Source organism: Camelina sativa, chromosome 11 (assembly GCF_030686135.1).
Source record: "Camelina sativa cultivar CO46 ecotype springtype chromosome 11, ASM3068613v1".
Lineage (NCBI taxonomy): Eukaryota > Viridiplantae > Streptophyta > Magnoliopsida > Brassicales > Brassicaceae > Camelina > Camelina sativa.
Window position 1 is genome coordinate 9,605,970 of NC_141890.1, and position 23,650 is coordinate 9,629,619.

General features: G+C 32.2%; 2 protein-coding genes and 1 pseudogene across 4 annotated transcripts; 2 read left to right on the top strand and 1 right to left on the bottom strand.

Moving 5' to 3' along the window:
- Nucleotides 1-6,176: 6,176 nt before the first annotated feature.
- LOC104722728 (uncharacterized) lies at nucleotides 6,177-8,777 on the top strand. Of its 2 annotated transcripts, none has more exons than XM_010440940.3 (3): nucleotides 6,177-7,061; nucleotides 7,697-7,793; nucleotides 8,213-8,777. In XM_010440940.3, exons 1-3 carry the CDS (start codon nucleotides 6,405-6,407, stop codon nucleotides 8,728-8,730), a joined length of 1,272 nt encoding a protein of 423 aa, XP_010439242.2. In that variant the 5' UTR covers nucleotides 6,177-6,404; the 3' UTR covers nucleotides 8,731-8,777. The 2 variants fall into 2 exon arrangements, 1 of the variants encoding a protein (XP_010439242.2); XR_015572826.1 differs by having other exon boundaries at nucleotides 6,263-7,407.
- Nucleotides 8,778-14,448: 5,671 nt separating this feature from the next.
- Nucleotides 14,449-17,314, top strand: LOC104722731 (UDP-galactose/UDP-glucose transporter 2). The gene is made up of 7 exons (XM_087473881.1): nucleotides 14,449-15,033; nucleotides 15,375-15,403; nucleotides 15,503-15,704; nucleotides 15,794-16,036; nucleotides 16,142-16,243; nucleotides 16,649-16,756; nucleotides 16,856-17,314. Exons 1-7 carry the CDS (start codon nucleotides 14,911-14,913, stop codon nucleotides 17,084-17,086), a joined length of 1,038 nt encoding a protein of 345 aa, XP_087330007.1. The 5' UTR covers nucleotides 14,449-14,910; the 3' UTR covers nucleotides 17,087-17,314.
- Nucleotides 17,270-23,036, bottom strand: LOC104722729 (uncharacterized; annotated as a pseudogene). Its single transcript, XR_015571782.1, has 16 exons — nucleotides 22,700-23,036; nucleotides 21,938-22,355; nucleotides 21,620-21,852; nucleotides 21,274-21,522; nucleotides 21,067-21,182; nucleotides 20,860-20,958; nucleotides 20,645-20,732; nucleotides 20,295-20,524; nucleotides 20,017-20,201; nucleotides 19,711-19,910; nucleotides 19,141-19,473; nucleotides 18,940-19,041; nucleotides 18,364-18,661; nucleotides 18,061-18,209; nucleotides 17,685-17,969; nucleotides 17,270-17,599 (listed from the first exon to the last, which is right to left on the bottom strand). The product of XR_015571782.1 is annotated as an uncharacterized LOC104722729 (transcript).
- Nucleotides 23,037-23,650: the final 614 nt, after the last annotated feature.

Below are 23,650 nucleotides of genomic sequence, written 5' to 3' on the forward strand. Positions count from 1 at the left end.
CGAGTCTTTGACCAATAATGTATAAGAAATCTCCTTATTTTTCTGTATAATATGATACAACTTCGTCCCATTCTATTTTTGTCAATCCAAATAATAAATTAAGCAACTATAGAGAGATTGATATCAAGTTGTTTCGAAATACGTACTAAGATTTAAAATTTCTGGACCCTTTGTTAATATTAAAATTCGGAAGATGTTGATGCTTGCAAATTGCAATAAAGTGAGAAATTATATGGAGTACCTATTTAATACATATTATAAATTGCAAAATAATTATTGGACCACCCTATTCATATAGTCGAGGGGAAAATTCTAGTTTGGCACAAAAGAAAAGCTTACTTTCATAATTAGTTTCAATTGAATATTTTTTTATGAGGTGTTTATATATATTTGGAATAAGAATTTATTGTTTGTGCATAAATATAATACGAGGTCACATGCTTCACCTCTATAGAATGTGGACCATTAATATATAGCTTAAGTTGAGGGATGATGGGATATAATAATAACATTATCTTATCACAAGCTATGTCGATCGTTTATTATATTATAATAAATAATTCACAACCGTAAATAGAAATAGAGAATATATGAAATACAAATAATAATTAAAATTTTAAATATAAATGATATGACAAAATTACACATTACAAATATAATTAAAATCTACTTATTTTTAGAGATTTTATATTTGATTTTCTAAATGATAAGAATTTTCAAATAAAAAAGATTCAATCAATTTTTAGGAGAGTTTTGCTTTCTAAATCTTTAAATGACCCGATATACGAACGAAAGAGAATTATTTACATCAAGAACTAAGTTTTCTTTTAGAGTAAACTTGTTGTCTAGTATTAGACCTATAAAGTTAATAACGAATCACAAATTAGATCAAATTATGTTTTATTGATATGATAAATTCCAAGATTTAAGAATGTACTGTATTTTGATGATATCGAATCTTATTTTAAAATGATGTGAATGTTTAGTTATTCTCTTCTTTTTCTGTGAAAAAAATTTAAACTTGGGTTAAGGTAATCTTGAAAAGAAAATATAAGGTTAAGGTTATCTAGGAATCTAATAGAGTACAATTAGATAGATTTTTTTCCTTGACTGTTAAACTGTGTTCCTAATTCTCATTATCCTGTCAATGTTCGATTGTATTTTTCCTGTAATCAGTATAACACATATATTTAATGGTTTGTTATCCATATACATTAATCTAGAAACAATATCTTCATATATATGATCTTAAACAAGAATATCTTGTGAGACAAAAGATGCCATATAGTCAAAAATGTTCAAAAAACTATAATATCCTTGGCATGGAATGAATCAACAGCAAAAAGATATCCTAAGTAATAGGAGGAATCCTAATAGTCTAATTTATGCATTCTTATGCATGTAGCTTTTAACTAAACAAACCTTTGTGTCCTGTCGCTTTTGGTGACTTTGGTTTATGAGATAACCATTATCCGATAAGCTAAAGAGTAAATAAAGTACTCTACATTCAATAGCTTAGTTATATACACTTAATGCTTAAATATATTTAGAAGTTGTCGTGGGATCTAAGATATCAATCATCGTATTACCTTATAAAAATTGTTTACACGCTCGTGCTTTAGTTGGTATTTCTTCTTAGTCTTAAGTTTACAAACATTGAAACATTCCTCTGTAATGGGTATCATTTGCTTTTGAATATATTTAAGATTTACACCAAAAAGAAGAAAAAAAAAAAAAGAGAGTTAACATTTTGATAGGATTGTAATGACTTTCTTTAGTCTTTATTAAGATCACTGAGTTCTGTTAGAATCGTTTATACGAAGTGGATTGTCATGATGACTCATGACTTTCATGAGTTCTTTATTTCATGACTATTAAAACAAAAGAGAAAATAACGTTCTTGGAGCTTCCAACGGTGAAAATACTATTTTGAGGTTTTTAATTTTTTTAATAATATATTTTGTACTTTCTTAAAATAAGAATTTGTGAAAGAGTAATAAAAATTTTGCTCTTCCAATGATGAAATTTTTATTGGAGTTTTTAATTTTGAAAAAAAATATTTGTCAAAAATATTATTTATGAAATGAAAATATTTTAAGTAAAACATAATTACTTTGAATGTTTAAATATTTTAAATTGTATAAAAATGAGAAATAATAGCATTTCATAATTTTTTAAACATTAATTTTTAAACTTAAAAATTATAAAAACATAGTAAAAATAGGAATACAAATCATAAATGGGATAATAGATTAGTTGTAATCTTGATTGTAATCTTGATTTGTGCCAAACTTTTGTCATATATGCTCAATCAAATCATTTTGCAAGCGTTCATTTGTTCTTTTATCACGAACATCATTTCGCGTAATCATCATCTCGGTGATGTTTGAAAGCCTCGCAGTAAGAAGTGCGTAGTCCACATGTGAACTTCTGTTTGATTGTATTTGTTCGAATTCTGCAGCATTAAACTGTGTGTACCCAACATATGATAGTAGAAGACAAACGCGATGGGTACATACAGTTTAATGATGCAGAATTCGAACAAATACAATCAAACAGAAGTTCACATGTGGATTACGCACTTCCTACTGCGAGGCTTTCAAACATCACCGAGATAATGATCACGCGAAATGACGTTCGTGATAAAAGAACAAATGAAAGCTTGCAAGATGATTTGATTGAGCATATATGACAAAAGTTTGGCACAAATCAAGGTTACAATCAAGATTACAACTAATCTATTATCCTATTTATGATTTGTATTCCTATTTTTACTATGTAATTATAATTTGTAAGTTTAAAAATTAATGTTTAAAAAATTATGAAATGCTATTATTTCTCATTTTTATACAATTTGAAATATTTAAACATTCAAAGTAATTATGTTTTACTTAAAATATTTTCATTTCATAAATAATATTTTTGACAAATATTTTTTTTCAAAATTAAGAATCCCAATAAAAATTTCACTATTGGAAGAGCAAAAATTTTATTACTCTTTCACAAGTTCTTATTTTCAAAAAGTACAAAGTATATTATTAAAAAAATTAAAAACCTCAGAATAGTATCCTTACCGTTGGAGAGAAGCTTTTATTGATCCGAAATTAGAACTGTCTCTTTTGCTTTTCTGTGTTTTTGATTTATTTTTTGCCCAATTTTAACATAAGAGACATGGTAAGAGGCCTCGTTGGAGAAGCTCTTATGCCAAGGGATGCCAATACAAAAGCCCAGTATTTGTTAGATAAAGCCCAACAAATATATATCTTCCACCAATTTACATTTTTATTTTATTTTGTCATTAGTTAACTAGATCCCAAATCCCACCTTTCAAAAATTGGAAAGAAAAAAAAACTCATACTGAATCAGTGAATCTCTGAATTAAATTATACAAAAATAGTTTATTACAAAACCAAACAATACATAACTCATATCTGTTCTTTGTATGAAAGTGCAAAATGCACCTATGATATCTGTGTAGGAAAAAAAAAAAAACCTTATTTCCTGTTATTTTACTGAAATCTTTGTTATTTTACGGTATACAGTTTTTGAATATTTAGTAGACCATAGCACGAAACTAGTGATCTGAAATACCGGACTTATTACAAAATATATTTCATCATACAATCTCAAATTCGAACTCTAATGAGGTGATTACGTCATGGTTTCTCAAATTCAAGCTCTAGCTTTAACCTTCGTCCGAATAAACTATACGTCAAAGTCTTAAAGATATGAAAACAAATGTTATATAGATGGAAGTCAGTTGCCTCGTTGCAGTGTCGAAGCTGTTAGGAGAGATCTAGATAAGTCTAAAAGTATAATAAACTTACATTATTCGATTAAAACAGCAATTTGTTTCTTTTACAAGTACAATTAAATCTGAAAGACGTGCACACGTGGTGGTGGCTTTAACGATGATTGGGCAACATCTGCATGGAAGCCGCAAGAATCTCGTCCACTGTCTTTTATTTACGAGGTCAACTTGAGGTCTTTCCTCTTAAACGGTTAAACCCATAAGTCATATAACCCACTAGTATTTGCTCCTAGCATACGCACGGAATTAAAAGTGTTGAAATCATATAATATAGGAGTATTAGCACAAAGAACCACTACGACTTTCTAAATTATGTGTTACTTACTTGCTTAGGGCACATGGCAATTAGCATATATGTAATTTATTGGTCTGCTTCGAGTTCCAAATGCTTAAAATGTTCTCCGGCGATATAATAGAAAAGTGAGTGAACTGAAATAGTGGGATGGAATGTTTTTTTTTTCTCCATTGTCAACTCCCCGAAATCCTTAGAAACATTTTCCTACTTGAAGGCATACTTGTTCTGCAAAGTTTTAGATAAAGTAACAAAAAATAATAATTTGGAATTTGGTAAATTGGTTTACAAAGTTCAGCGTACTTATGCACGTGGATTTCAAAAATAATTGTTTTGGTACCTTCTCTTTTAGTTGTTTCCTCAACAGCTTTCTAGGTCGGCAACATGATCCTTGTGATTAATTAGCAATTGGGCCTCTGAAATGGTCTTGTTGTTACTTTGCATCTTTCTGTTTGTCCTTAGAAATTAAGACGTGAGCATAATAAATACTTTTACTATCACTCTGCAACTCCTTGAACACTGCATATTGCCAAATACATGGTTAAATGGGAACAATGTATCCATATAAACTATCATATTAACAAAAAAAAGTATATGCGAATCTCAATTCTCAAAAATCATGACATTGAATTATCCAATGAACTGAGCAATGATGACGTGCTAATCACCTTAAATTATCATCCCACTTTCCATGAAGCATCGTAATTAAGTATATCTCTCCTCAAGGATACTTGAATAAATAACTAAGACACAAAGAGCTCATGACGATTCTTCCTCCATGACAGATTTGATGCGAAAGAATAAGACGATGAAATAAATAAACCAGACATGAGCAAACGGAAAAAGACATATATAGTAAATTGTAAAAGATCAAAAGGACGAAAATCCTTGAAAGTGAACATAAAAATATGATTTGAAGCCATGCGTACTCTAGGGTTTTAAGAAAAATAAAGAATGAAAAGAACCCAAACTATGAAGATGAGGCAAATATGAGAGATCAAGACATGCTTATATATGAGAATAATGAACTGTTTTTGTTTAGAAGCATGGCCGAGAAAAAGGGATCGTGGAGTAGTGCCTCAGTGGAACAGTTAAATATTGTTTTTTTTTTGTTTTCAGATTTCTCTGCAATGATATCTTGTTTTCAAATACGTTTTTTTAGATTACCAAATCATGGGCCTTAAACTTACGAAGCCAGTTTTTTTTCCTACGCCTTTTCTTCAAATTTTGCTTACTTTTTCTACACGATCTCTAATTTGTTTTAGAATTGTTTTATAATTAAAATTTAAAATAGAAGTCCATTAGCAAAATTTTACTGTACATGTGACTTGTGCTTTATAGTATAAAGGATAAGGCATAAAACAAAAAAACTAATTTTACCAAGAAATTTGTGAAAATCGATATTCTTATTTCGTAAATTTTAAAAATTTCAGTTGTTGCAGTTTATTAGTAAAAGTTTATCTTCCCATTAGTTATATGGAGTGAAGTACATAACATTGTCATTTATATACTATTTTTCTATGTGGAGACCAGATGGTTTGTTTTAAAAATAAATCTATCTTTTCAAACGTAGCATTCAATGTATAATTAAATCCAACATGATTTACTCGGTTTCTTGTCTGTCGTTTTCATTTTTGAAAATTTATATTGATGATTTTTCACATATACTACTATATATGTATATTTATTATTTATATCACTGTGAATTAAAAAATAAAAAATATTACAAAACTACAAAAAAGACTCACACCCTTTATATAATTGTGTTGTTAATACTGTTAAGCTGTAGTTCAATAATTTTGTAATTATTAAACATCTAAAAACATTTTCCCCATACGGGACACCTCATACCAAATCGATAAAATGTGTGTAATCTCCGTAATCAATCATTTGAGTTTTTTTTTCTAATCTTATGACAATCGTAATAACTGATCCTCTATAGTCACGTCGCTACCACATCTTTGTTTTTTTAGCATATATCTTTGTAATTACGTACTTACAAACATATCTATCCCTATAGATAAAATCATAAATGTATAAAACTTTAATTTCCCCTATAGCTGTTACATATAATTTTTTTTTTTTTTTTTAACACTGTATCCTCCCAAAAATTAAATACAGTATCTCACCTCTGTCAAGTATTCAAAATCCACAAAGAAGCTTATCATTTCCCTGCTCTTCTTTTATATACTTGTGTAACTCTCTCTCTCTCTCTCTCTCTCTCTCTAACTCTTTATCTATCAATCTCAGTCATCACTCACATCTTCAGATTCACATGCTCTTCGATTGCTTCCTTCTCCAATGGCATCGATCAGTTCCTCCAATCATCACCTTCCGGTGAGCAAAAGACGGTTAAATCCATTGATATTACGAGATTACCTCCTCGAAGATCTCAGCTCATGCTCATCCAACGGCTTCAAATCATTCCCTCGCATCCTCAACGCTGAGGTCAAACGTTCAAGAACCTTCCACCACAGTCCTCGTCTTACCTGCGGGTTAGCGTTTAGTCACGCCGTTCATAAAGCTTCGACGGCGTTACTCACCGCCGTTAAACTCTTGCCGTTCCCTTCCTCTCCGTCTCGGAAGAGAGATAACAAGAAAGTGCTTTTCTCAAGAAGCTTCTGGAGGATCAAACGTTCACGACGTGAGCTCAACGTCGACGGAGGGACCAAACAAGAAACGGAGGATCGTGAAAAGGAGATCAAACGGTGGAGAATATTCGCTGATTTTCTCCAAGAGAGTCAAGATCAAATGTCCGATCACGTTTTCCCGACGGATTCGTTTTCCGGTGAAGCGACATTGTCAAACGACGCCGTCGGTGGCTCGTTAAGTTTTAGTAGCGAGAACTCGGAGGTCGTGACTCACTCATCATCAGGCGAAGTAGTAGTTATTATGAGTGGGGATTGTGTAGGGTCACATGTCAGTGACGGATCGTCGTCTCTCCACGACAACACAGAGGTTAGTTAGTTAACAAACTTTCAATTTTATATTTTTGGCTTGTCCACTGATCATCGGCCACGTCATTTTTCTCAATGCACCAAACTATTAATATCACAACTTATTACAAGAGCTAACAATTAAGTGAACTAAGTTGAACTTAACATTATGATGTTGGTTTTTCTGAAAATTGTCGGTTCGTACGTGAGTCACGTGTGTGTGTGGTAGGAGGGACTTGGAATGTGAATAAAAATATGAGCGATGTAACCGAGAGCTCTCTGATTCTTCTTGGTGGCTTCGAAAGCGGATTCTACGGATGATATGATATCACTCAATTCCCAACGTCAATTTTGGTCCATTTATATTCGTAATCTATTAATCTCTTAATTAAGTTTCGGAATTAGTACTAATAGTATAATTATAAAAATATGGGAAAATGTGGAGAGAATGTATAATGTTGTTGTTGTTGTTGTCTTGAAGTGGGTTAACTCGTCGATTTCCTAGATTTTGTTTTGCCAGCTTGGTACAACTTTAAAATTTAGTAATCTAAACTCGTACACGATTTAATACACAGTTGACCTCTCGTTTATACGAGTAAATTCTCTTCCATATACTACTATTGTCTATTGAATTAATTTAATGAGTGTAAATTGTAGGAATGCGTGAACGAAGAAAAAGAACAACACAGTCCAATATCGATCTTAGAATGCCCATTTGAAGATGATGCTATCTCTCCTCCTTCGCATCACAAGGGTAAAGTCACTGATTATATCCTTTACGTTCTTTGAATATTCGCTAATCGATGTAGGGACATTACTTTGTAAACTTGTACTGTCTATACAATATATAGGTTTTATTTACGTTTACAAGTTATACTATATTTGTTTTTTTCTTTCTCTTATAGATTTACCATTTTTAGCGTCTTCTCTTTTTTTTTTTTCTTTAAAAAGAAATTTTCAAACACACACGTGTGAAACAGTAATAAGATATGAAAGTGTTGTTTACGTTTACTATTTTTGATTCATGTTCGATCAAAATATCAATTAAAATATTTTATGTGTTTTGAAATTTAGATAAAGATTACAATATGTTTATTTGGAAGCACTTTGTTTTTTTGATAAATCCTACCAGCTGATCCGATGAACTAAACTTTTATAAATTGACATTTACAGAAAGAGATGAGAAGACGAAAAACGAGAGAAAAAGCAGAAGATTTGAGAGTTTGGTACGACTTGAGCCTGTGGATTTACAGAAACGCATAGAGCAATACGTGGGAAGACAAGATTACAACTCTGATCACATTATTAAAACCGAAGAAGATCAATCCGAAACCCGAGCAAACCGTTTGCTTGCTCTAGTGAAGTCTAGAACAATCGAGGAACAGAACCATTTACTGGCATCTCATGTAGTATACAATGTGATGGTAGATTTTTTCAAAGAAAAAGGGAATAATGAGACAAGAGACGAGGACAAGTTGGTGGATATAGTTGAAGAATGGGTGACGAAGAGACAAGAAGAAGAATATAATATGTTTACGAGTTGGGGAGTGAGAGAGAATAGAGAGATCTATGTAAAGGAAATGAAATGGGGTTGTATCAATGAAAATGGGAGAGAGTACGTGGTTGAAGAGCTGGGGACTGGTTTCGTCAGTTCCTTGATTGACGAACTTATTCTTGATCTATCGTTGTAAAACTAAATTTTTTTGTCACATGTTCGTTATTGTAATTCATCACCAAAGTATATGTATTACTATATATATATATATATATATATATGGTTGTCTTAGTGAATCGTTTGAACTTTGAACTTTTGAAAAAAAAAATGAAGAGAAAAATATATAGTAGTACAAAAAGATAATAGTTAATTACGACGTTAATGTAGAAATGTTCCAAGTAATCTTTAGTTAATTACGACGTTAATGTAGAAATGTTCCAAGTAATCTTTCTTAGCTTCAATAATATTATACCCACTAGGTAACAATCCGCACTATGTGCGGGATAAATCAATTTAAAGGAAATTCTTATTCTAAAACAAATATATATTTTTGTCAAACATAATACGTAACTAAATTTTTTTATTTATTTATTCAAAACTGCGTTTATCGTGTAAAAAATACGTTTTCACCCTTGAAATCTTTGAATGTGTAAAAGGTTTTATGGTAAAGAAAATATTGATAAAATGTTACCATTAATTGCAAGATGTCTTTTATGTGGTTTAAAAATCAAATTCATATCTTCTTATGTTTTATTTTGTAATCATAAAATTTTGCATTTTTCTTATGTAACCGTAACAACATATACTAAATTACTCAGTAGTTTAATTATTAAATTTTATTATATGTTAGTAACAATCGGATTCTAAACCAAATTTTCCGAAGATAATCTAATTTATTGATTTAATATTATGACTAGGCTATTTAAATATTTTGAGTTAGTTGGTTTGTTAATATTTTCTATAAATGACGAATTATTACCAAAAAACTATTATGAAAAAATTAATGAAATTCCAAAATCGATAACTAATAAAAAGTTTTATGAATGGGATTTCCACATCAACGAAATTTTTTAGGATTTTTGGGGTATGTATGTATTTGAGAGAAGAGAGAAGAGAGAGAGAGATGGAGGAGGTACTTTGTAAAAAAAAATTGCAATAGGTGTCGTCGAACTTTCTTTTCAAAAAAAAAAATCTGTCAAAGTTTCACTTTTAAGGTGTGATTTTTTGTAAGTCATATTTTTAGCTAGAAATGTTAGAAAATCTCGTAGAATCCCATTCAGTAGTTTTAAAAAAAAAAATGTGATATTTTGATTAACCGTAGATTTGAAGTGAGATTAACAAATTATTGATTGAATAACAAGAGATTGTAAATAATTTTTATAAATTTCACATTCAATAACGATTTCAGATGATTTTTAAAAATCACCAATTAAATAACAGAGGATTTAAGAATACCCCAAAATCTCCTAAAATAACAAGTTCAATACACCCCCTATGTCTCTTTAAATGAGTTGGAGATAATTCAGGGATAATTTATTTCCTTTTATAATCAATTATAATAACTATTGAAAGCTTGTTATTTAAATTATTATGGTAATAATACTAACATAAAAAATAACATTTCGTTTTTATATGATTATATTAATAAGTTATATGTTCTTTATTTTTATTAATTTTATATTATTGATATGTTTTTATAGCCTTTTAAAAATATTTTTATTAACTTTGACTTGTATATTTGTAAGTAAATTGTAGTGAAATTTTACCTTAAAATAGTATGTAATTATTTAATTGATTATAATATGTGATAGTTAAATTTGTTTGAGAAATGATGACATATCTAATTATTATTCAGTTAGTTGTTTCTAAAAAAATATAATGTCATGTTAATGTAATTAAGTAGAAAATTTAAGGGTATTTTGCTAAAATGTACACAGAGCTCTCTGACGGCGACACATCAGCTTTTTCAAGAATATGCTTTTCTGTTAATATATAGGAGATTACGCAAGATGGACTCAAATATAGCTATTGTTGAGCTTTAACAACTTTGGTTTTGGTGATGAATTGCGATGGTATGTAAGTGAATGTTGCGATCGTTGAACAGCAGTTTTTCACTTTTCAGGCCCGTCGGACTTCTAAATCGCTATTTGCGATTTCAGTAGTTGTGGTCAAGTAGATAAGTTTAAATCCATGTAGAACGAGTGTACCACTAAGTAACTGAATTGTAGTTTTAGTTAGGAACTTAGTACAAACTACAAACTACAACGTATGCAGTATCCTTCGAAAGCTTAGTGAATGATTTTGGTACGTAGGTATGTACATAAATTGTGGTATATATTATTATTATTCTTAGGGCGCGAATGTACTAAATAATTGTTGGGGAGAGATAGACACTTAACCGAATGAAAACAGTTTTGATATTTGAAAACTTGTTTATTAGTAATTTATATGAATTTAACAATAATGCAGTTGTCGCACTTAACAGATATCACGACATATCACCTATCATTGCATTTTTAATCACACATATGACAAAAATAATTTGGTGATCTTTGTGTGTGTATATATCGATTACACATCTATAATATTTTCAAATTAAACATGCTTATTTTATCATACAAAGTTGAATACGTGGAATACCAACAAGACGTATGATAGAATTATAATCTACTAAATTTAAGAAAAATGTGTATAAGTTGATATCTTAAAAAACTATACTTTAAAACATATTAGTAGTGAAATATATATATATATATATATATATATATATATATATATTATCACCTAGTTATTGCTATGATAAAATATTTGAATTTAAGCATATAATAGATTTAACAAGTGTACGTATTCTACTATGCCAACCCTATTTTAGTCATGGTATGAAGGCCCATAATTAATGTTTAAAACCAAATAACTGTATCTTAAAAAAAATTTAGTACATGATGTAGTTAATACTGTATTTATTTATTTTTTTAAAAAAATCTTATTTCATATTTATGGAAAGAAGGAGACAGGAGTGTAACTGGACCTGTCTTCGGTTTGGTAAGATCCCGGTGCGCGGTACAAAATGGCCGAAGATAGACCCACACCATTTTGACCGTACGTCATTGTATTGTCTCTCTAACGACTTTGATTCCGTAACTCGACCCCAGTCTCAATATTTATATATTTCCTTTTTTGTGAATATATGTAATGTGATCGGTTGCTTCCAAATGCAAAAGTCTCCAGCGCAGTCTCCCGTTTATTATAAACCACACGACTGGTTTTAAGCAAGAAAAAATATCTACGAGTGTAATCAATTTTGTTATGTGTATTTATGTTTTGATACCGTTTCACGTAAAGATTTTTACCTTAAAATACACTCCTAGATATTTGTTAAGAAAGGTTGCACAAAAAAAAAAAAAAAAAAAAAGATATTTGTTAAGGAAAATATGTAATGCTAATTGCGATATATAGTACACATTTGTTGTTGTTGTTGTAGGTTGTAATATCAAATTTATTGGCCTTATTTGTTGAGGAGTTGGATTAGTCACGAATAATCGCTCCTGATAAGTTGAGGTGGTATAATTAGTTCTCTGAATAATTGTCAATTTCATGTAATTAGTATTTTCAAGAATAAGAATGCGGTCTTTGCGAAGGCTAACTGATTGTCGTCACTATTTCAAAGCAATTATTAAACGTTCGATAATATTAAACAAAGCATTTGGTCTATATGCTAATTCATATACGATTATATTCGCATTTTGTTTTTTAGTTTCACCAATTAGTATCAATTATGAATAAATAAGAATGTATATTTTCGACTGTTCACCCTACACGACTACACACCTTTCACCTAATTATGCTATAAGCCTATATAACATGTACTCTTTTTGTTTGTTTTGTTTTATAAAAGGGCTTAACAGTTACTTCGTTGACTAAATATTGCCATTAATTTGTCTTTAATCGTCTATAATTTAGTGCCTAATTGCTCACCTAATTTTGTTCAATATCCAATTTCACTAGTGTCCAATAACCGACAAAACTGTTACTCCGTTGGTGAACGAATGAGTATGCACGATATTTATATAGATTATAGAAGATGACAAACAAAAAATAGAAGAACAAAGACCGAAACGTGTCCAAAAATATATGATTAAGATGTTACTCTGACATAACAAAGAGCTACTACTACTATAACGCATTTAACAATCACTACCGAAATTGTAAGAGACAGGCTGTAATGGCGTCTATTGAGACGATGACTCGATTCACTTCAACCAGAAAGTTGACTCAGAAGCCATTCTTGATTACCATTATTAATTTCGTTTTCATTTTCTCGAAGTTGTAACTTTCCTTTAGTCAACTAAAAGAAATATGAAAATGAGCCCTGAAGTGTATGAGTCCTTTAGTCATTGACACACTTTTTAACTTTATTTGAAGATCTGATGATATCATGATTTCTTCTAGTTAAGGTTTCTATAAAAAAAAGTGCCACACTGTTCAAATGTAGATGAAAACATTATAATATGTTTACTAAGATAGATATTTAATGTGGTTTATAGAGAAATCTAGATATTTTTATATCTATCTTAACATTTTTGGAGTACATTTTTGTGTCATCTTTTTTTATCTTTGTATCCAAACAAGTCTCAATTAAATTCTCTACAATTCTTACAACCAAACACAATCATTTCATTATTTGATAATATTAATTTCAAATTTCCTAAAATCTATCTACCTAATTTAAAGCAATATGTTAGATTAAAATATAATTCTCCTTTCACTTTTATTTAATCTTATCTTTAATTATTTGAATTACTATTTAATACATAAAGTTAAAAAATATTAGATTTTTTTCAATATATGATGTGATTTGAATTTTTATAAACGGATATATATTTTTAAAATCTATCTTAACATTTTTGAAGTATATTTTTGTGCAATAATCTTTTTTGAAATGATTTTCCAAAAAAACATGGTCTTAAACACTATTAATCACCATAAATTTGATTTTAATCATATTTTATTTTATTTTTGACCATGGTTTAAGACCATGCACAAAACCATGGTCTTAAAACAAATTTGATTTTAATCATAGTTCATTGTATTTTTGAAAGTACACATATTTATTGTTCTTTCAAAGTCAATCCATATAATTTTATTAACAAGTACTGTTAATTATTGTAAAAACACCAAAATAAAATATATATATAAGTGCATTGATATTACAAAACAAAGAAATTTACTATGGGGTAAATTTTGCAAATACAACGTATTATATATAATATTCTAATATTTATATTAACTAACTAAAAAAACCTGATTATATTAGTATACTAACCTATTTAAATGATTTATGAAAACGAATAGACCATGGTGTACTACGGGGTAAATCCTAGTACTCATAGCATTTATCATTCTTGTCTTTATTATATATTAAGAAACACAAAATAAATGTTACAAATCTGGTTTTCAATCATATACACAGATACAACAAAAATTGTCATACAAAACTCAATTTCTATATATATACAAAATTATATGTTGGTTTGGGTTTACAAATGAGATGGTTATGGTTTAAATTTTACAATTAAAATGAAATTATATGTCGGTTTGGATTTACAAAAGAGATGATTATGATTTAGATTTTACAATTAGAATAAAAATATATATATCGGTTTGAGTTTATAAAAAAACGGTTTAAATTTTTAATTTTATAATAATGTATATAGATTTTATTTTCTGTAAACCCAAATATACTTTACTTATACCACAGATTAAATTCTTAGTGATCTTAAATTAGCAAACATGAGATTATGCACTAAAAAGCTACAAGACAAAATAGAGGTGCCACGTTGGGTAATGTAAATTTTGTCATCATGTGTAAGACAACCAAAGTTTTTCAGACCTCAAGTAAAAATAAAATAAATTTAGGGACTTATTTGCAAAAATTGATTTTGACCGGTGAAAAAAAAAAAAAAAAAGAACAAAGGAAAACGTAAAAAGAAGAATAAGAAGAAGAAGAAGAAAAACGTGTCAACGAAGTGGCAAATCACGCGACGAGTCTCGGACTCGCCTCTTCTATTCATTCTTCTTCATGCGTTTTCTCCTTCCTTCTTAAAAGCTCTCTTCTTCTTCTTCTTCTTCTTCTATTTCTCTCTCTCTACTTTGAAAGTAATTGGACAGAGACCTCGAGACTCGAGAGAGAAAGAGTGAATTAGAGAAGAGTTTGGTTTACTGCGATCACCCCCTTTTTTTTTTGGTTACATCGAGGTGGTGATAATTATACCGTTATGAATGAGTGACTTCAATTCCTAAGATTTAATTTTTCTAGGTTTCCTTTTCATTGCAATCTCTCTCTCTCTCTCCGCCTCTTATTACGAAAGAGCAAAAAATGAAGGAGGAACAGTCAAGATCTCTGTTTGGAATCTCTCTGTCTGATCGACCAACTTGGCAACAGTTTCTCATTTGTACTTCTGGTTTCTTTTTTGGTTACCTCGTCAACGGAGTTTGCGAGGTTCGTTTCTTCTTTTCTCTTCTCTTTTTTTTTTTTTTTCAGTTCCAATTTTGATTTCCGACAAAACATAATCGATGTTTTTTTTTGTTTGTTCTTGTGATAATTCACGTACCCTGCCTGCTCCTGAATTTTGTAAAGTTTTGGTTTTTGTTTTTTTTGCATGCTAAGTGTTTGATGTTTGGTTTCTGAGAAAAAAAAAAAAAAAACAGAGGAAGAAGTAAAAATTGCATGACGAACTAAACTCTCTCCAAACAAACATTTTGGTTTATATCTTTCAAAGTTTAGTCAAAAAGATTTGTGAAATCACACCAAAGATGTGATCTTTGATTTTTTTTTTGCAGGAATATGTTTATAATCGCCTTCAGTTTAGGTAAATAAAATAGTCAAACTTTGATTCATTCTCCTAATTTTTTTTGAGATTTTAAGCAAAAAGTAACAACAATGGGATTGATTTGCTCTGTCTTTGTAGCTTTGGTTGGTATTTCACGTTTATACAAGGATTTGTCTACTTGTTCCTTATCTACCTTCAAGGCTTTACCACTAAGCATATTGTTAATCCCATGAGAACTTATGTCAAACTCTCTGCTGTTCTCATGGGTTCTCATGGATTAACCAAAGGATCTTTGGCTTATCTCAATTATCCTGCTCAAATCATGTTCAAATCCACCAAGGTGATCTACAATCCACAAATTCTCAATGTGGTTTTTAATGTATAGGCTTAAGTGTTTAAGAGAATGATCGAAATGGCTGATGTTTATAGGTACTGCCGGTGATGATAATGGGAGCGTTTATACCCGGTCTTCGAAGAAAATACCCTGTCCATGAATACTTTTCAGCGTTCTTGCTAGTTCTTGGTTTGATCCTATTCACATTAGCGGATGCTCAAATGTCTCCGAACTTCAGTATGATTGGGATTATGATGATAACCGGTGCATTGATCATGGATGCTTTCCTGGGGAATTTACAAGAAGCTATCTTCACAATGAATCCAGAGACAACTCAGGCAAGGAACCCGAACAAAACCAGAGTTCTTTTCGGTTTTTTTTACTTTACCGTTCTGTTTTGTTTTGTTTCGTGTCTGAGATTCTTGTGATGTGTTTGTGTGCAGATGGAGATGCTTTTCTGCTCAACTGTTGTTGGATTACCGTTTTTGTTCGTTCCCATGGTCTTAACCGGTGAGGTTTTCCGTGCGTGGACTGCGTGTGCACAAGTAAGTAAACAACCTTTTTTCCCTTTTCTTTTCTTTCTTTCTTTTTTTTTTTCTGGTTTGAGTTTTGGTCAACCTTTAACCATACCAAGTTAACGCGTTTCGGTTCTTCGTTTATACACCATTATATGAGATAGTTGGCCATCTGAAATGAAAGTGTCAAAAGTGAAACCTTGTATTGGCTTTGGAAAGTACTTGGTTTAGGTTTGACTCGGTTTAGTCTGTATTATAGAAAAAGTCAACACTAGTAGGATTCTTGGAACCGGGGAAATGAAATCATTGACCGACGACGTGCCTGAATCTGCCAAGCTTTTAAAAAGCCAAATTGTCATATTATAAAAATGAAATTAAATCTATTGATTCTATGACATATTGTAAAATCAATTGTTCCTTTTGTGTAATTTGCAGCATCCGTATGTGTACGGAGTGCTTGTATTTGAAGCTATGGCCACATTCATTGGTCAAGTCTCTGTTCTATCCCTCATTGCACTCTTCGGAGCCGCCACTACCGCCTTGGTAAAATACCTATTCTTATCTGTAAACGCTCACTTGTGTTTTTAGTTGACTCAGCGTTCTAAATTCACATTTTGGTTATAAAAAAAATGTTTTGTGTAGATAACAACGGCGAGGAAAGGTGTTACGTTGTTGCTGTCGTATTTGATATTCACGAAACCGTTAACTGAACAACACGGGTCAGGCTTGCTGTTGATCGCAATGGGGATTGTATTGAAGATGGTTCCAATGGATAGTAAAGCTCCGACCAAGATTCCAGCTAGACCAGCGGTTAGGAGCGCTAGTGGGGACGGTGATAGAGAAGATGATGAAGAGAGGAAGTCATTGGTTTGAGAATGTGACATGTATTATTTATATACACACTATATTTTTATTTTCACTACTTCAAAGGGTTTATAGAATAATAATGTTGGGTGAAGGGAAAACAAAAGGGAGAAACAGCAAATAGATTTAAAGTTGTTTCAGAGACTTGTTATTAGATTCTAAAGTAAAATCACAAAAAATTGAGATGTTAAATTGTAAACTATGGTATGATTTATATGTCGTCACTTTCAAAAGCAACCAGTATTCATCTCATAAGCCTATTCATAAAGGCTGGAAACGCTACAGACTACATTCTAAAAGGTAAAGTGGATCAGTGATGAACCTGATTCTATCTTAAGACTCTTCATTTTTTTTTACTGTTCTACGAATAACAAAATGATCAACAATCTTTACGGTGTTGACGGGATCCTGCTGCAATGTTGTTGCACACCATTTGCTTGGAAACATTCTGTGATGACTCATCTTCACAGTCGGTCTCGGCTCTGCATCCCAGTCCTTGTCCAGCTTCCATTCCTTTGGCACCTAGACTCATTCATCACATACATTTCTCTAGTTAATTCCATAATCACAAACTTTTTCTTTTGTAAATTTCAGGTTCTTTTCTCACCTTGTCTACTCCGAGAGTGAAGACTTCAAGGTCTCCGTCAGGTTTGATGTGCAAACGGGTGAATGATTTGTAATTGGCGATCCGAAGTGAAGAAAATGCTTCATCAAAGTGTATGTGAAGCCAGTTGATGGATATATATAAGTAACTTCCAAAAACCAAAGATACAACAGGAGTTGAGAAGACCCAAAAGTAGAGGAAGACAGAAGCATAGTAGATTGCTGCTCCGCTTCGAGAAAGCGACTCCATTCCTTCTCGACATATGTTAGTCCGTGTAACCGCCATTACCTAATGTTAAACACATTAAGTTCGGCTGCAAAATAAATAAGTATGTTTTACCTATAGCTATAATGAAGACTAAGTTGACGAATTATGTTACCTCGGGAATATCAAATGCCGACATAAGATACTTGATGCAGGCGGGGTAAAACCCGAACGTCCACTGTTCAATACGGTCTCGAAGGCCAGTTGGGTCTGGAAAGTGTTCATTTTCTACTGATTTATACCATTGATACAATGTATGATACCCTGTGTAGCCAAGAGTTCCAAAATCTCAAAATCCATTAAGGTTTAATCACAGACGCTAAAAACGATGAAGGTAGGATCACTTTTTTTTAACCATTGGTGTCAATGTTATTGTGATGGAGAAAGCGAAAGAACATCTTATGGAAAGGAAACTGACCGGAGGTCGCAAGAAGCTTATGCTGAATACAGATTTCTATGCCAAGTTCCAACAGCAACATTAGAATCAAAGCAGCTGTCAGGTGTGCAGCAACATGGAGGATTCCAATTACCAGTCGTCTCCTCCGAGATATTTTTGAGGGAACAAACATTATTGCAGTTATTAGCAACATAAGAACACTGGTGAAAGACACATATGACTGCTCTGCTACGTACACAAAGGAGCTCCAAACTGTGCCAAAGAAACTCCCCAGGTGGCCAGAAAATGAATCACCTCGTAAGATATGGCCTAGCTTACACTGAAACCAACGAGGAAATAAAGACCTTCTTGTGAGTGCAATTAAGTAAAACATGGTTCACTTCACACAGCACAAGAAAAAAAAAGACTGCAGATATGCAAAGGCTTGTCTAGGTTTCACCATTCAGTAGTGGATGTTAATAATTTGTACCGATTTAATAGACAAATCTTAATGACTAATTCAGGTTGCATTGCTGGCAGAAGAAATAAATGGAAAAAACAAGAAACAGTACATAAGAAAAAGGAGTTCGAGGAAGCCAAAGCTCTGTAAAACTGCACCTGAGGGAACAAGGAAAAGACCAAGAGAAAGTATATGATGCCACCAATGAAATCGAATTGCCAGTTCTTTTTCCTGAACTTTAAAATATTTCCTAAAGCAATCTGCAAAGAACATCAAACAACATAAAATATCTGAATGTGAAGAAGGAAAAGTCAGTGATTGTGGACTATAAGCAATCAGAAAAAAAGAAAAATGTTTACCCTGCTTGAATCATGAAACGAAGGATAAGCAGATTTACTTTGATAAGAAGCACCATAAAACTTTGAAAAGTTGCTAAAAACATGGGTGGGATGCAAAAAAGCCCCTCCACAACCATTAACGAGGAGATGTTGAACATGAGCAGGAGCATCTGATTGAGTACATGAATGACGCATATAATGATGCAAATCTCCTGCCATTCTAAGTTTACATCTGCCTTTCAAAAAGTCACATATCAGGTGTCTCATGTTCTTTCCAGTATCATCGTTCCAATACCAATCAAGAAGCCAATTCGGCTCATGTGTGATAATGATCACTGCATCTTTCTCCCCAATCTAAATGAAAAGATTATAAACATTCATCAAAGAAACAAACTATAAATTTACTAGTATCAAACAGAAGACACCTACTCTAATAGCCCAACCCATTGTCATTTCACAAACCAAAGAAACACCCAACCCATGGTCATGAACAAAAGAACAGAAGAGCTCAAGTAAATAAGAAATAGTATATTTTGTACAGCATCTGCAGAGTCTATTTAGCAGGAGAAATAAAGAGGATGCTGAAACTACCTTCTCCTTCACCAATTCAGAGAAGAAATTGAACTGGTACACGTCAATATCACCATGAAGCGCCAGATCCAAACCAAACACCCACCATCCTTTAGGTAGTTGCAGGGCAAAATAGCTTTTCTTTTGAGGCATAAACCAGCCACCCAACCAACTTTTATGGCATACATACCTCATGAAAGTATTAAGTCCATCGAACCAGTCTAAAAATATGTATACGAGCATTACAATTAGAAGCAATACCAACAAACACCAATTATGTGAAACATGTTACTAGAGAGAGATATAAAGTTGAGAGCTGAAACTCACCATGGTTTCCAGGGATAAGAAAACATTGGGGACCATCATAATGTTTCAGATCAGACACCCCATCAGGTAATTCAGGCTTGTCAACAGAAATTGAGTCCGCTTTATACCAATGGGGAGGTTGGAGCGCATACTCAAAAGGACAAAATAGACGTTTTTCATATGTAAACGCTGATGGATTGGGGTATCTGCAATATATCAGAGAAAGACATTGATTCTGTACATTCAGACCTGACAAAAAAACAGAGAACATGGAAATCACAGGTATACAAAAATCTTACGCAAGATCTCCCCCAATAAGCAGTACGTTACCCCTTTGCAGAGATATTAAATCATTATCTAGCGGGACTTTGATAAAAGGCTGAGCTAGGAGTTTCGCAACAGAATATGATGAATTTCCACCATCACCAGTATCAGCCATGAAGTCAAACCAGAAGTCATCCTTATCGGATAAATGGTCATATAAAAGTTCCTTGCTCTTGTTTCCATCACAATCATTGGTCATTGCAGCCTAAAAATTTAAAGATGAGGAAGGTTACAAAAAATGCAATATAATAAGGAAATCAAAACGCGGAAAGATAAAATAATCTGAAGTTGAAGAGGCAAAAAAATATCACTAAAAATAGTATACCTGCATCATTCGCATGTCAAAGCGGCCAAGAAAGACAGTCACTGATACGAGGAGGTCAAACACAGTTTTAAACAAATCAGCTGATGTTCTGAAATAGATAGTTAGAAAGATCAGACAATGCTCAAGTATCCTACTTTTAATGTGTATTCTTCAAAGAAAACATTGGTAGATATTAAAATGTATAGAAGGGAAAAGATCAGTTGGCATAGACGTACCCTGAATACCAAGGAACCATATCTAAGAAATTAGGTTTCATCTGTTGCCTCTTCAACTTCTCATAATTTTCCACTGACAGAGGATGTGCCAGAGCCCACCTAACGTTACAACGAAATTTAACATTAGACAAGTAGTTATTCTGTATGTGTTGAACATTTTAGTTACAATATTCGTTTAACAAAAACTATGCCCAAGCTGCCACTTACCCTGTTGATCTCTCCACTACATAATTAGCAATGTAAAGGCCAATAAACGTTGCCCACAGTGAGTATATAGGAGAAATTTCATCAGATGAATCAGGACAAGAGCCATTGCATGCCAACTGCAAATAAAAAGGTAGGAATACAACAGGAAGTGGTCAAATAAGCAAGAACACAACAAATTAGAATAATACTGTATAACAGAAGCCAGACCTCCCCATAAATGACCCATTTGGACAATAGTGGATAGTCACGTGCAGATCCAACAGGAGCAAACCATGATGAGCAGACTTGGTCTCTCAGCTCATCAATGTGAGTGAATTTCGCAAGCCAAGTACTATTGCCATCTTCTCCTTTCCAGAGTGAAAAACGACTAGAATGCTTTCTTTCAAGGGGTGTTTGCCTCAGAAAAGCACGATTACCACAATGGCTGTAGAAAATACAGCACGCTATGCTAAGAACCTGCACAAGATAAAGGACGTTGAAATTTGATTAATATGTAAAATAATGCTTATAAGCAAGTGTCATTGATCTACAAGATTGGGGATAGCGTACGTACAGCACAACTTTGAAGAATGGTTAAGATCTCTGGGCGCCTTCCAGCCACACGAGAAACAAGACCAATATACCAAAGCCCAAGAAAAATAATGTGGAAGACAAAAAGGAAGACTATGGATGATATATAAATTGTTAGAAACAAGGACAGATTCATCCTCAAATCCAGACCCATTGACTGAAAACTTGGGACTTGGGAGATGGTACAAAGCTGCAACTAAAATCCACGCAATGTACCTACAGAACAAAACAAACAAAGAAAAAGTGTTACATAATTTTTTGATATACACATTGTGGAAGACAGAATAAAGGATCCACTTACCACCGACTGAAGGTTGAGTAGCTAGGTCGAATAGTCTTTTTGATGAATGGAGATGAAAAGAAATAGAAAAACCCAAGCAAGCAGGCATACATGGACCACCACTTGAAATTATTGTCTAACTTTTCTACGAGGCTGTGCATGTTCTCGGACGAAATAAAGAAAAGGCAACCCAAAATCACAGCAATCATAGCATGACGTGAATGCTCATGAGGATAAGGGTAAGTATGGGTAAGGATCGTTCTGACCCTCTCCATCTTGAGGTTATGTAGAAAACGAGCAGAATGCTTATCAGATCCCATTGCTTGAGGTTCCCCTAGTCCTTCAAAAACTTATTGACGAATCCAAATCTTGACAGAGCTAAGAATGGTTAGCAGAATAATAACTTCAGCATCCCGATTTCAAATCCAGCATACAGAACCTTCAAAGCAAGAAAGGAATACATTTCAGCACACAGTCTGGTCTACTAGCGGAACTGAGAATTCATGAACCATTGAATTGCATATACAAGCATGAATGCTACTGATTCCCTAAAAATTTCCTAAAATGCCAAAAAAAAAAAATCTAATTTCCTACCTAAACTTTGTCAACAGTCAAAATCAAACTCTATATATTCTTGTGGCAACAATCAAAACAGTACTTATATCAATTATTATCATCCTGATTGATTCAATCACTTAATAATCCTAAATTAATAAACATTAAACAAAGTAATGTCTCAAACAAATACGTCTGACGATATGAGAGAAAACTATGTATATACACCTTCAAAAGCTTCAACTGCGTTTTAAAAATCGAACCTTGGAATCAATCGAATGCTATCGAATTCTCCGATCGATTCAGTGGAATTGGTAATGATCGTCTCCCAAATTGACTCGTAACCCTAGAAGAAAGTACATTTCTTAAGAATGTTGGATTCGGGAAAATGGTAACGGTTGATTGATTGATTCTATGGTGGGTGGGTGAGTCAAAGCGGATGGTGAATCCACGAGATTTGTGGTATTGAAAAGAGAAGCACCATTTTTTTCGGAGAGGGATGAGGTACAGATGAAGAAGATGAGAGCATAGATGATTTCCATTTTTTTTTTCTTATTCTGCTGATAGAGAGGGAATCTCCTGATTCCAGAATCTTTTTATTCTTGGGAGCTCATTTGTTTTTTGTTTTTTTTTTTGTTATTATTAATTTTCCAAAGTTTTTTTTTCCTTTTTTTTTTGGGCAAAGATATCATTGATTTACTATGTTAAAAAAAATTGTAAATTTTTATTTCATTTTTACGTGTAAAAACTTATTTTTGAGATTTTAAAAATGGTCTAAACTAGATTTTGGGAACTTTTTTTTTTTTTTTTTCTTAGCCACTCTCTAGTCATATATATACTTCAAATATTTCTTAGTATTTCTTGTACAAGTGCTTTCTTATTGTCTATTGTACAAGTGCTTTTAATTTCGCATAAACTTGTAAAGCACATGTTTAATTATAGCGCAATTGTCATAAATACCAGGTTTTTGTTCCAAAAATACCACAATTCAGTTTTTTTTCTAAAAATACCACTAAAATATATCTTTTTCCAAAACTACCATATAATTGAACTAAAGTTCTAATACTAAAAACTAATTCCTAAAGTGAAGTGGCCTTAGTGCAGTGGCAGGAGGTAAATCCATTTGTATAAGGCACCATCACACCCAGGATCGAGTCCCGGCTCCTACGAATGTAGGAA

Coding starts and splice junctions, on each gene's coding strand:
- LOC104722728 (XM_010440940.3), top strand. CDS start 6,405: ATGGCATCGATCAGTTCCTCCAATCATCACCTTCCGGTGAGCAAAAGA. Junction 7,062..7,696: donor CTCTCCACGACAACACAGAG/GTTAGTTAGTTA, acceptor TGTAAATTGTAG/GAATGCGTGAACGAAGAAAA. Junction 7,794..8,212: donor TCCTCCTTCGCATCACAAGG/GTAAAGTCACTG, acceptor TGACATTTACAG/AAAGAGATGAGAAGACGAAA.
- LOC104722731 (XM_087473881.1), top strand. CDS start 14,911: ATGAAGGAGGAACAGTCAAGATCTCTGTTTGGAATCTCTCTGTCTGAT. Junction 15,404..15,502: donor TATAATCGCCTTCAGTTTAG/GTAAATAAAATA, acceptor CTGTCTTTGTAG/CTTTGGTTGGTATTTCACGT. Junction 16,244..16,648: donor CGTGGACTGCGTGTGCACAA/GTAAGTAAACAA, acceptor TGTAATTTGCAG/CATCCGTATGTGTACGGAGT.